Source organism: Elephantulus edwardii, unplaced genomic scaffold, assembly GCF_000299155.1.
Source record: "Elephantulus edwardii isolate Elephantulus edwardi_28Jun2011 unplaced genomic scaffold, EleEdw1.0 scaffold00081, whole genome shotgun sequence".
Classification (NCBI taxonomy): domain Eukaryota; kingdom Metazoa; phylum Chordata; class Mammalia; order Macroscelidea; family Macroscelididae; genus Elephantulus; species Elephantulus edwardii.
Genome location: NW_006399831.1, coordinates 7952232 through 7966661, shown reverse-complemented (window position 1 = coordinate 7966661; position 14430 = coordinate 7952232). Strand labels below are relative to the sequence as shown.

The 14430-nt window shown below is 36.7% G+C and overlaps 1 protein-coding gene across 1 annotated transcript in view; it reads left to right on the top strand.

Moving 5' to 3' along the window:
• LIPI (lipase, member I) overlaps positions 1–14430 on the top strand; it is an 88777-nt gene that overhangs the window by 16191 nt on the left and 58156 nt on the right. Inside the window, exons 3-4 of the mRNA XM_006889824.1 lie at positions 854–962; positions 6626–6727. Coding sequence (XP_006889886.1) covers positions 854–962; positions 6626–6727 — 211 coding nt within the window. The remainder of the gene's footprint in view (positions 1–853; positions 963–6625; positions 6728–14430) is intronic.

The following is a 14430-nucleotide window of genomic DNA, read 5'->3' as shown; positions in this document are numbered from 1 at the left end:
GAGAAAATTGATTTCACCTTCTCCAAGACAGATCTATTTATTTTCTTTCAGCCTATTGTTTAAGATGCTTCTCCAGCACCACAGTTCAAAGGCATTAATTCTTCTTTTGTCATCCTTAGTCATTGTTTAGCTCTCTGATGAATAGCAAGTAATTGCAAAGACCATGGCCTGGTTTAGGTACACCTTAGTCTCTAGAATGACATCATTGTTTTATAACACTCAGGAGAGGTCCCTGACACAGTGACACTTATTATTATTTTTTTAATTATTACTATTGTTGTTGTTGATTGTCTTCGAGTATGACACATAGCAACACTATGAACAAAAGGCCTGAAGCCCCTCTACAGCTATCGACATTTTTTATTAGTATTATTATTTTTACCATTACTATTATTATTAAGCTCTGGTAGGCTAGTTATGAGCTAGTTGCTCAGGGAACCCAAAAACTGCTTTTCTCCTTCAGTTACAATTCAGAAATGCTTCCCAAAAAGAAAGAATATATATCTTCCTGCTGTGATTTATAGATTCATAAACACAAAAGAGGGTCTTTATTGCTCAGAACTGACAGGTGTGAGATCTATTACTATTATTATTACTTTCAGCCCCTTAACAACAACAAGCAACCACATATAGGATTTTAAGAATATTTTAAAGAAAACTTTGATGATACCTGTTGAATGGAGGACTATCAGATATGATAAAAATAAAACAAAAGTATGGTTGATTTGAAATGATAAAGGTTTTCTCTAAAAGTAACTAAGTCAGAAAATAATGAGTTTTACAAGTCTGGCGTGTGAGGTATAATTTGTGATGACCTGAAATCAAAGTCCTAACACCGCCTTCCTCATTACAGAAGCATGGAGGGTCTCTTCACACTTTTCATTTCATAGGCGTGAGTTTAGGTGCTCATATCAGTGGATTTGTTGGGAAGATATTTCGAGGTCAACTTGGACGAATAACAGGTAAAATATCTTTTTTCACATAATTGATGTTTTAGCACACTTTTAACCATCTGATATAAATCTAATTAAAGCCTAACAGGTACAATAATTAAGTAGTACAAATTATGCTCATTTATTTATATATTTCTGTATTACAGTCATGTGTTATTCTTTTTTTTTTATTATTAGATTGTGTGAAGTATTTGTACAATTTGTAATTTTTAACAGAGTTTAAGTTACCCATATTTAAATGGAAAAGACCTTTTTTCAACCGGAATATTAAGAACATTTGTTATTATAATAATAGATCAAATAAGTCCATTAAATAAGAAACTCTTCCATGTATTTAAGTGTATTTATTATATTATATTACTCACATTACTTAATTACATATGAATTACTCACATTACATAATATTTAACAAATCCATGTTATGTGAGTACATATATATTAACTAATTATGTTACTAATTATATAAATTAATACCATTTTTAAAACTTTATTATATGCAAATTATATAAGCTGTTTTACTTGAATTCTGGGAGGCAGATATCTGAGATTTGAGAAGTCCTGGTACCCAGCTATTTTCTTATGTATCAATCACTGTAACTAGAAAACTCCATACCCAAAAATACTGACATAGGTTTTCTGGGTTCCTTCTCATAGTGGTGATAATTTTGAGATTAGATAGATAACATTACTCCGCAACTAGTTAGCTTTTAGAAAATGAATGTTACTGTTGTTGCTGTTGCCGATTGCCATCTAATCGAGAATGACTCATAGCAACCCTATGAACAAAAGGCCTTAAGCCTCTCTATAATTATTGTCATTTATGAAAGTTCATAGAGTTTCCAGAGGCATATTGTCTAGGAAGTGGATGCAACTCCTGCTTCCATGCTCTGGTGGCCTAGTGGCAAGAAGCAGTGCTGTTGTACCAAAGATACATGGTTCAAATCCCACCAGCTGCTCCACTGGAGAAAGATGTGCTATCTCCTCTCATGCAATTAACTGCATCTGAAAATCCACCTTAGGGTCAGGGTCAGCTATGGGTCAATTCCAAGTCAGCAGTACACAACATCTCTAAAATTTATGATAACAACAAGTATATTATCCAGGAAGACAGCAAAAGGTTATTATAAAGATAAAGGAGAAGTAAAATAAAAATGAATGTCAGGAGAAACTCTGAAAAATATACTTAAGAAGCCAAAACATAGGGAAGAGATGCTGGAGTAAAAAAGATGAGCAAAACAAACAAACAAAAGATTACAAAGGGCATCTAGAGAAGATAAAGCAAAGGATTATAGTGGAATTTGGGAAGAGTTAGAATTGGACAGTTCAAAGGGAAAACTCACTCTGCATTTCTTAAGTTGCAAGAACTTAAAAATAAAATATTTAGTTTTGATATTGAAAGAGTTTATGGGAAAAATTTTAAGTGATCAAGGAGGCATCAAGTTAAGATGGAATACACAAAACCACTGTACATGAAAGAATTGGTTGACATTAAGATATATCGGGAAGTAACATACGATCGAGAGCCAATCATGACTAGGTAAGAATTTCAAGGTTCTTTGAAGGCACTGGCAAACAATAAGGCTTCAGGAATCAGTGGGATACCAAATGCAGCCCTGGACATGCTTGCCAGTCTGTGCCAAGAATTCTGGAAGATAGCTATATTTCCAACTGACTAGAAGAGTTTTATATTGTTCTCATTCCCAAGAAAATTGACCCACCAGAATGTGGAAGCTATCAAATAATATCATTAATATCATATACAGGCAAAATATTGCTGAAGATTATCTAAAAACAGCTACAACAGTATATTGACAGAATTACCAAAAGTTCAGTCTGGGTTTAGAAGAAGCCATGGCACCAGGGATATCATTGCTAATGTCAGATGGATCCTGGATGAAAGTAGAGTAAATAACAGAAGAATGTCCATTTGTGTTTTATTGTCTGTTCAAAGGTATTTGACTGTGGTCTTAACAAACTATTGATAATATTAAGATTGAGAATTCTAGAACTTCATTATGCTTATATGAAACCTATACCTAAACTAGGAAACTGTTGTCCAAACAAAACAAGGGAACGTTGTATGGTTTAAATCAGGAAAGCTATGTCACAGCTGCATGCTTTCTCCTTACCTTCTTGATCTGTATGCTGAACAATTCATTAGAGAAAATTAACTTTATGAAGAAGAACGTGGCATGAGGATTGGAGGAATATTTATTAAACAACCTGTGTTAGAAGATAACACAATTTTGTTTGCTGAAAGCAAGGTGAACCTGAAGATACTACTACTGAAAATCAAGGACTACAACCTTCACCGTGGTTGCATCTCAGTATCAAGAAAACAAAAATCGGCGAGCTCTGGTGGCCTAGTGGCAAGAAGCTGCAACTGCAAGTTCAGAGGTGCACAGTTCAAATCCACCAGATGCTCTGCTCGAGAAGGAGGAACAATGTCCTCCTGTACCAGTCAGATCTGATTTGACGGTACACACAAAAAATAATGGAAAAAAAAACCACACAAAAATCCTCATCACTAGGCCAATAGGATGGAACAAAGATTTGAAATTGTTTAATGATTTCATCTTGCTTGGATCAAAAATCAACACCCTTGGTTCCAGCAGTCAGGAGATTTGGAGACATATAGAATTGGGAAAGTTTGCTGTTAGAGACCTCTCCAAATTCTTGAAGAGCAATGATGTCAGAATAAAGACTAAGGTGTTCCTGATTCAAGCCTTAGTTTCCCAGTCACCTACTATGCATCTGAGAGGTGGATAATAAATAATGAGGACAGGAGAAGAATCAATGCTTTTGAGCTGTAGCATTGGAGAAGAGTGTGGAATAGTCCATGGACTGCCAAAATAATAAACAGATATGTCTTGGAGAAAGTATAACTAGATGCTCCTTAGAGGCAAGAATGGCAAAGCTTCATCTCACCTACTTTGGGTATATTATTAAGAGAGGATATTCCTTGGAGAGAGACATATTTGAAACAGGGAAAGGTCAGAAAAAGAGAGGAAGACCCTTAATGAGACAGATTGATTCTGTCAAAATGAGCCCTAGTATGTCAAGGATGATGAAGATGATCTAAGATAGGATAGACAGCAGGCCTGTTTGTCATAGGGTTGTTTCAAGTCATACTCAGCTTGACAATACTTAATAACACCAATGATAATAACAACGACATACCTGTATCTTATAATAATTTTAAGTGATAATAAAGGATAATAGAGTTTTTGGCTAAATTAAATGGAACATAGATGGAGAGAAATATGTTGTAATGATTGTTAAGGCTTCAAAACTGAAATTAGACGACTATGAATATTAAATAGAAGTTTTATGAAACACTTAACAAAGTAGCTGACACAAAATAATGGTGCTAATGAGTCAGTCTAAATTACAGTGACCCTCTATTGGGTGCCCAAGGTTGGAAATCTTTATAGTAGGAAGCCCATCTTTTTTCTAGTGAGAGATTAATAGATTAGGATTACTGGTTTTTAGGTTAGCTGCCTCCAATAATGTGCAATATACCATTCAGGCTTCTTAGGTAACAAATATATAATGATTATTGTTATTAATAAAAGCCTTGGAGGTACGTTGCATTTGTTGTTGTTGTTATGTGCCGTCGAGTTGCCTGTGACTCATAGTGACCCTATGTACAACAGCCTAAACTCTGCCCTATCCTGTGCCAATCTCACCTTCTCCAACACACCTGCCCCCATTATTACCCCAGTCACTGAATCAATCCATCTCATAGATGGTTTTCCTCTCCTGTGCCTCTAATTAAACCCACCAGTGGCTCCCCAGGAGAAAAATGGATGGTTTGCTCCCATTCTTACAAACTCGGAAATTGGATGAAGAATCACTGCATTTGAAACAACTTGATGTCAGGAGTTATGTTATTTATTAATATGAGGATAGCTCTGGTGGTACAGAGCTACTTGAAAAGTCATTAGTCATTAGTTCCAACCCACCACAGCAGAAAGATGTAATAGTCAGCTCATGTAAATACTATAACCCTGGGAACCCTAAAAGGCAGTTCTGATATGTCCTGTAGGGTTGGTATGAATGAAGATAGGTTACTTTTGTTAGAAGCCTTTGTGGTACAGTGACATAGCTACAGATAGGTGTCACTTAATGTGATTTTTTTAACACAAATTGTCTTATTTTTGATCATTACTGTTTATTGCACCAATTCGAATTATAGTCATTTTAACTAGATCTTTCTTGCACACTATCATTGAAAGCATTACACTTCATGATAGATCATGAACTGTTCTTTTTGATGATGAGTGTGTCACAGTTCTTTTCTTGCTCATTGCTGACATAGTAGATCATTTGATTGATTCGGAATAAAAATATGAGTCAATTTTAACTCACAGATATGTATAATATCAATCTTGGTATATTTCATTTAATGTAAGTTCCACTTTTCTGAGATTTATATTTCTACATTTCATGCTAAGCTTATTATTGAATGTGTGCAGTTGTTTTTTTCCTCATTCTGAAATATGCTACATTAGCACATAGAGGGTTTTCATTGATTGAGGGCTTTATTGCATCCATTTATTAGGGTATATTGTGTTTTGAGGATACAGCTCTTTTCTGGTTCTATTTTGAGATCTTTCAACCTGAGGACCTCATCTTCTAGCACAATACCAGATGAGGGTCTGTTGTTATTTATAGTGTTTTCAAGGACCCATTATTTCATAAGTTGAGGGCCAAAACTTCCTTCTAGTTTGTCTTCTTCTGGAAGCTCTATTGAAATCTGTTCACCTTGAGTATTTTAAATATTGATTGCTGGTATTTGAAATACTGATACCATAGCTTCAAGATCACACATGCAAGTCACTACAACATGAAAAACTGATGGACAAGTAGTGGCCAAATGGGGAAGTAGTTATATATTATCCATTGTTTTGTAGAGAAGGAGCTCTTAGTGATAACCAAAAAGTCAGCACTTCTTTAAATCCGCCAAACATTTCCTGGAAGAAAGATGGACAATCCACTCACATATAAGTTTACATCTTTGTAAGCCCATTTCAGGGTTTCTATGAGTTATTATTGGCTTTATAGCAATGGATATTTTCTAGACTCTAGTGGACTTCTTGGAGAGGGACATCATGCTTGGAAGGGTGGAGGGACGGCGCAGGAGGGGAAGGCCCTCTAGGAGGTGGATTGATTCAGTGACTGGGGTAATCGGGATGGGTGTGTCGGAAGCAATGCGATTGGCACAGGACAGAGCAGAGTTTAGGGCTGTTGTATATAGGGTCGCTATGAATCTCAGGCAACTCGACGGCACCTAACAACAACAACAATGGAGTTTAATATGAAAACTCTTAGATTTAGTAATTATCAGTCAAATTCTGACTATACTTGCTATTCATTCAATGCCATTTGCATTATATATATATATATTTTGAGAGGTGTTAAGTATAGACTGTTTTGTTTATAATGTAGATTTATTGTATTCATTATATAATAATAATAATGCAGATCTATTGAGAACTTAACTAATAGTTTGTTTCTTATTTTTTAGAGTATAATGCAAATTATATTTTTATTTCTATAATTAATATATATTTTGTTTTAAATAATTAACTACAATTATCAATACCTTCTTACAACTTCTAATCAAACCTTCTGATCTTACCTCCCCTTCTTTCATTCTTGCATTTCAGGTCTAGACCCCGCCGGACCTAAATTCTCTGGCAAACCATCCTATGGTAGATTGCATTACACTGATGCAGAGTTTGTGGATGTCATCCATTCTGATTACGATGGTAATTATGAAAAATATTTTGTCTATTATTTTTAAAAGTAAAAAGAAACATAACCCTAATGGATAAGGAGAATAAAAAGTAAATAGAGTTAATGATGAAGAGATGATACATTCTGTGGTAAATGGCAGTATTTACCGTTAATTAACCTCCTTCAGGTTTAAGAAAGATATCATCCTCAGAGTGTGAACTTTGATTAAAAAAAGTGTTCTTTATGCCTTTAGTAGTTATTATTTCTTGAAATTTAATAATATTTACATCCAAATTAACTTTTTCTCAGGTATAATAGAGTATTATTCTCCCTACTCAATGTTTTTTATCTCTCAGTGCATATTAAGTTATCACCTTACACAGTATTTCAGGTCCCGGTAAATAATATCTTTCCTTAAATATGAAAAATCAGTTTCTTTGTAGTTATTCATAATCTTTCTGAAAACATTTTACAAGATAATGGTACTTTTGGCAGCTGTACATTCGGTTATACTTTCAGGGAATAGTCAAGATAACCTTGATCACTTTCCTTATGTGAAGTTGACAATACTAATTTATATATGATACACTCTATACTTCAGGTGGTGTCTTATGTGAATACCTCACTCACTTCCTGCATTATCTCTCTTATATATGGGATAGAGGTCATGAGACCAGCAAATGGCAAAGTCAAAATCTAAACCGTTATCTTTCTTTATCTGTGTCTATGGCTATACTTCTTCTGGCAGTTCTCTGCTGATGTGCTGTTCCAGTCATTTTTGGATAATCTGCAGTAAAATCTTGCTTGCATGTGAAATCAATGAGATTGTTCTGTAGTTTCCACACTCAGTTGGGTCGCCCTTCTTTTTGATGAGAACAAATATAGACCTCTTCCAGTCAGTTGGCCAAGTGGTTGTTCTCCAGATTTCTTGGCACAACTTGGTGAGCACATCCAGGACAGCATCTGTTAGCTGAGATATGTCAATTGGTATACTGTCTATTCCCAGGGCCTTATTTTTTGCTATTTCCTTGAAAGCAGCTTGAACTTCTTCCTTTATCACCATAGACTCTTGCTCATATGTTGTTTCATGAAATTCTTCTGTGTCTGCCAATTCCTTTCAATACAGTGACTCTGTATACTCTTTCCATCTTCTTTTAATACTTCCTGAATCATTTCATATTCTTCCTAAAACATCCTTGATTATAGCAACTCGAGGTTTGAATTTTTTCTTCAATTCCTTGAGCTTAAGATATGCAGAGCGAGTTCGGCCCTTTTGATTTTCTGACTCCAACTCTTTGCACATTTCATTGTAATATTTTACTTTGTCATCCGTGCTGCCTTTTGAAATTTTCTATTCAACTCTTTGATATCTTGAGTTCTTCCTTGTGCTTTGACTTCTCTGTGCTCCAATGCAATTTTCAGTGTCTCTTCTGACATCCACTTTGGTCTTCTCTTCCTCTTCTATCTTTTCAATGACCGTTTGCACTCTTCCTGGATGATACGCTTGATATCCTCCCACAACTTGTCTGGTCTTCGCTCATTAGTTTTCAAGGCCTCAAACCCGTTCCTGAAATGGTTCTGAAAATCTGGGGGGATAGACTCAAAGTCATATATTGGTTCCCGTGGACTTGGTTTAATTTTCCTCAGCTTCAGCTTGAACTGCTATACGAATAGTTGGTGGTCTGTTCCACAATCAGCTCCTGGCCTAGTTTTCAAAGCTGATATTGAGCTTCTCCAGTGGTTCATTCTGCAGATGTAAAAAATCTGATTCCTGTGCATACCATCAGGTGAAATCCATGTATATAACCTGCGTTTATGTCTCTTAAGAAACGTATTTGCAATGAATTAGTCAGTAATGGTGCAAAATTTGATCATCCTCTCTCCAGCTCCATTTCTGTCACGGAGTCCATGTTTTCCAACTACTGATTCTTCTTCTCTGTTCCCAACTTTTGCATTCCAGTCATCCACTCTTATCAGTGCATCTTGATTGCATGTTCGATTGATCTCCGACTGTAAAAGTGGGTAAAAATCTTCTATTTCCTCTCCCTTGGCTCTGGTTGTTGGTGCATATATCTGAATGATAGTGGTATTCACTGGCCTTCCTTGTATGTGTATGGATATTACCCTGTCACTCACAATATTGTACTTCAAGATGGATCTAGCAATGGTTTTCTTAACTATGAAAGCAACTCCATTTTTCCTCACCTTTTCATCTTCTGAGTAATATATCATATGATCATCTGACTCAAAATGGCACATGCCAGTCCATCTCATCTCACCAATACCTAGTATGTCAATATTTATGCATGCCATTTCTTCCTTAATAATATCTAATTTTCCTACATTCATAATTCTCACATTCCATGTCCCGATCACTAGTGTCTTCTTACAACTGTTCCTCTTCCTTTGCATTTCCATACCTGAAACTCAACCTCAGTTGCACTTTCTATATCTACATGTGTTCTGATGTACATAGGGTTTTTGGGGGCCTGCTATTTCAGAAGTAGATGGCCAATCCTTCTTCCTAGTCTGTCTTAATCTGAATGTTCAGATTTAGAGAAGTATCAGACGGACCAGCATTTTATAGAAAAGTGAAAGATATATCCCTTATTGTGGAGTTAACCATTCATATCAGTGTTGTCCCTGCCCTTGGCACACGTGTCTTTACTCACTTATTTTCCTGCTCCCCCATCTGCCAGGATACCCATCCACTTCTACCCACTCCCTTCAACATCCATCACCCATTGTCCTGCCTTTGAACTGATATCTTATATCGGAAGCTTCCTCTGCTTCTGTGATTCCAAATACGTCGGCTTCTGACAATTTCTTATGCTGTGACCAGGCTGGGTTTAGAAGGGGTCATTGTACTTGGGATATTATAGCTAATGTTAGGTGGATCTTGGCTGAAAGTAGGTGATACCAGAGGAATGTCTATCTGTGTTTCATTGACTTTACAAGGCGTTTGACTGTGTGGATCATAACAAACTGTGGCTGAAGAAGAACAGGAATCCCAGAACACTTGATTGTGCTAATGAGAAACCTATACTTGGACCAAGAGGCAGTCATCAGAACAGAGCAAGGAAACACTGCATGGTTCAAAATTGGGAAGGGTGTACGCCAGGGATGCATCCTGTCTCCATACATCTTCAACCTGTGTGCATTACAGATTATTTGGGAGGCTGGGCTCTATGAGGAGGAATGTGGGGTCAAGATTGGTGGAAGACCTATCAACAATCTGCGATATGTATATGACACAACCCTGCTTGCGGAAAGTGAGGAGGATCTGAAGCGCTTGCTGCAAAGGGTGAAAGACTGCAGCCTTCAGTACGGATTGAGGCTCAATATCAAGAAGACAAAGATTCTCACCGCTGGGCCAATTGGCAGCATCAGGATGGATGGTGAAGAGATTGAGATTGTTCACATCTTTAGTTTGCTTGGCTCCACAGTCAACACTTTTTGCACCAGTAGACAGGAAATTAAAAGATATATTGCGATGGGAAAGTCTGCTGTTAGGAACCTCTCCAAAGTACTGAAGAGCAATGGTATCTCTCTGGAGAGTAAGGTGCATCTGATACAGCCCATGGTCTTTGCAATCACTTGTTATGAATCGGAGAGCTGGAAAATGACCAAGGAGGATACAAGGAGAATTGATGCTTTTGAGCTGTAGTGCTGGAGAAGAGTATTGAGGGTACCATGGACTGCGAGGAAAACAAACAGATTTGTCCTGGAAAGGGTTAAACCGGGCGGCTCCTTGGAGGCAAGGATTCCGAGGCTCCATCTAACATACTTTAGACATGTATGGAGGGACCGGTCCTTGGAGAAGGACATCATGCTTGGTAGGGTGGAGGGACAATGCAGGAGGGGAGGCCCTGTATGAGGTGGATTGATTCAATGACTGGAGCTACTGGGATGGGTATCTCGGAGACAGTGCAATTGGCACAGGACAGAGCAGATTTTAGGGCTGTTGTACATTGGATCTCTATGAGTCGCAAGCTACTCAATGGTACATAACATCAACAACATGTCTATACTTCACCAGTAGATTATTTTGAATAATTGGTGATGTAGGTATATTATGGTAGAGGGGATATAAAGGATATGGTGCTGAATTTGGAATAAAAGAAAAGCATGCAAAGTATCTATTTCTTTGTATCATATAAAATCCATTTTTCAAGGTCCAGGGAATTTATTTTCTCATAAATATCTTGAGTTTACCTAGTAGTAACCTTTTAGGAGATACAAACATCATAAATGACATACGTGGGAGTAACTCCAATGTGTGCATAACTATAGCCTAAATCTACAATAGGAACAATTCTGTCTTAACTTGAAGTCTAAATGCACCAGTTTTTATTATATTATGCTGTATCTTCATGCTTATTTTGTTTTATCATTAGTGTTATATCCACTCAAAACATCTCTATTGTTCATTTACTCTGAAATCCTTACCTGAGCTTTTCTATCTAAAGTCCCAAAATTTAGTTCAATTCATAGTCTTCAGTATAGACTTAACGCTTTTCTATTATTTTTGTTTCAATTTTTGGCTGTCTTTAATAAATTTTCTTGACTAGCCATCTATATTAGATATCAGAATTATCCTGTTAGTAGAAATTGTCAAAGATTTAATCTTGGATTCACAAACAACAACACCCTTGATGACAATAGTCATTGGATCAGGAGATATATTACATTGGGCACAGGAGATATATTACATTGGGCACATCTGCTGTAAGAGACCTCTCTAAATTTCTGAAAAGCAAAGATATTGGCTTGAAGACAAAAGTGTATCTGTCTTTAGCTATGATCTTTTTATTCAGCTTGTATGCACTTGAGAGCCAGACAATGAATATTGATGACAGAAGAAAAATTGATGCCTTTGAGTTATGGTGTTGGAAAAGCATGCTGCTTGGGGAAAGTGCCACAGATAATTCTTGGGGAAGGTGCAGCCAGAGTGCTCCTTCAGGTCAAGAACGGCAAAATTTTTCTTACATACCTTGGACATGTTGCTTGGAGAAGCTATTTCTTGGAAAGAGATATATCATATTTGGAAATGTGGAGAGTCAGCAAAGGAGAGAAAGACCATAAACGTGACACTGTGACTGTATCTTTGGGCTCAAGTTTGTAGGAGATGATCAAGATGCCACAGAATAGGACAGGATTCAGATTGGTTTGTTTCTGGGGTCGCTGTGAGTTCTACTCCGCTCCATAGACCCTATTAACAATTTTGATTGACCTTTTGATCACCATCTAATTGAAAAACATTCTTTGAATTGCATTTTAAACTTTTCCTATGGATTTCTGAATGTGAATCCTTGGGATCAGCAAAGACCAGGGAGATCATTCTTCTTTCAATACTACCAAAGAATGTATCATTTCTTTGCTAGCAATTTTGTTCCTTATTAACTTGTATACATTAACACTTTGCCACAAATGACCCAAATGTGTTTCTAAGCAGTCATCAATTTTAAAAGTGTGCAGCAACTGTTAAAGGAATCATCTTGCTGTTATGTGCTGTCACGTTAGTTATGACTCAATAGTGATCCTATTAATAGTACCTCTGAACTCTGCCCTATCTTAAGCCAGTCTCACTGTCTTTGACACACCTGCCCTATTGCCTTAGTCACTATGTCAATCCATATCGTCCAGAGCATTCTTCTCTTGCTCTCTCTACCCTTCCAATATGATGTTTTTCTCCAAAGAATGGTCATTCTTATCAACATGCCCAAAGTTATGTGAGATAAAGTCTCACAATTCTCATTTCCAATGAGCAACTCTGCTTCAGGGTAGACACTCTCCAGGTTATACATGTTTATTCCCTTGGCAGTCCATGTTATGTTCAATACTCTTCTCCAACACCACAACTCAAAGTCATTGATTCTTCTTTTGGCGTGCTTATGCATTATCCAGCTTTCTGATGCATAGCAAGTAATTGTGAAGACCATGACCTGAATCAGGTGCACCTTAGTCTCTAGGCTGACAATGTTGCTCTTTAGCACTCTGGAAGGGTATTTGACATATGACATTCCTAAAGCAGCTCATCTTTTGATTTCATGACTGCTGGTGCCAATAATGTTGATTTTGGTTCTGAGCAAGCTGAAATTGTTAATAGCTTCACCATCTTTCATAATACTATCAATTGACCCAATGGTGAGAAACCATGAGAAAAATGTTTATTGTTGGTTGCTTTCAAATCAGTTCTGACCCATAGCAATTATAAATGCAACATACTGAAATGCTGCACTATCTTAAGTAATCTTCACAATTGTCATTATGGTTGCATCCAATTTTACACTCACTCACTCTGTAAATTCAGCTCATTGAGAGTCTGCTTCTTTTTCACTGGTGGCTTAACAAGTGAAAGCAGTAGATTAGATAATTTGGGTCCATTTTATGAAGGGAAATATAAATCATTTTTATTTTCAAAATTAATGAAAAGAAATATAACTAAAGCAAATATTCCACAGTTACTGGGATATAACCATTACATGTTGATGTATAGTTGTTGCTAAGTGCTATTGATATTAATGCCCTTGAATCTGGTCAAGAACAGATCTTGTCCTATCCTGCACCATCCTCATTATCTTTGCCATGTTTGAGTCCACTGTTACAGCCACTGTGTCAGCCCATTTTCTTGAGAGTGTTCCTCTCTTTGTTGAGGGCACTCTGCCTTTTTTTTTTCATAACGTCTTTTTTCCAAGGACTGTTTCCTCCTGAAAACATGCCCAAAGAAATGAGACGAAGTTTCACTATCCTTGCATCTAAGGAGCACTTTCTTGCATTTCCTCTAAGACAGATTTGTTTTATGGGGTACTCTACCAACAACACAATTCAATTTCTTTTCCAAATTATATCTTTGTTTTTTTTTATAAATTTTCAGAGATTCTTTACAGCATATCTGCCCAATACAATGCCATCTGTCTTGAATTCTGCTTTCATGGTCATATATTGTGGATCTAAGTGAAATACAATCCTTGAAAAGTCAACATTTTCTCCACTTGCCATGATGTTGCTTATTAATGTGAGCACTTTGGTTATATAAATCTTAGACAAATAAATTAATAATTTAATTTCAGCAGGTTAGCAGAGGCTGTAAATTGCATGATAAGAGATTGTTTATCTTTCTATCTCAGAGCAACTTGTGAATTTGAGCAGCCTATCTTTGTGTTGGAAGCGCAGATTCCTAGATAAATACATAACTCAAATCAAATCCATTGTCATTAAGTTCACTGAAACTTATAATAATCACCCACTGAATTTTCAAAGTTCTCAGTCTTTATAAAGGGAGACTGGCCATCTTTATCCTACAGCATGGCTATCAAATTCAAAGTACCAATATTTCACCTAGGAGCGAACACATGATACACTATCACCACAGATAAATTTACACAAATACATTTATTATATACAAATTGTGTCATCTGCATAGCACAGGTTGTTGATGATTCTTTCTCCAATCCTGATGCTTCATTCCTCCTCATACAGCCCAGCCTCCCAGATGATCTGCATATAGATTGAAAAGATATAAAGGCAGGATATATCCCTGGCATATACTCTTCCCAAGTTTGAACCATGCAGTGTTCCCTTGCTCTGTTCTGATGACTGCCTCCTGGTCCAAGTATAGGTTTCTCATTAGCATGATCAAGTGTTCTGGGATTCCCATTCTTGTCAGAGACAGCCACAGTTTGTTATGATCCACACAGTCAAACACCTTTGCATAGTCAATGAAACACAGATA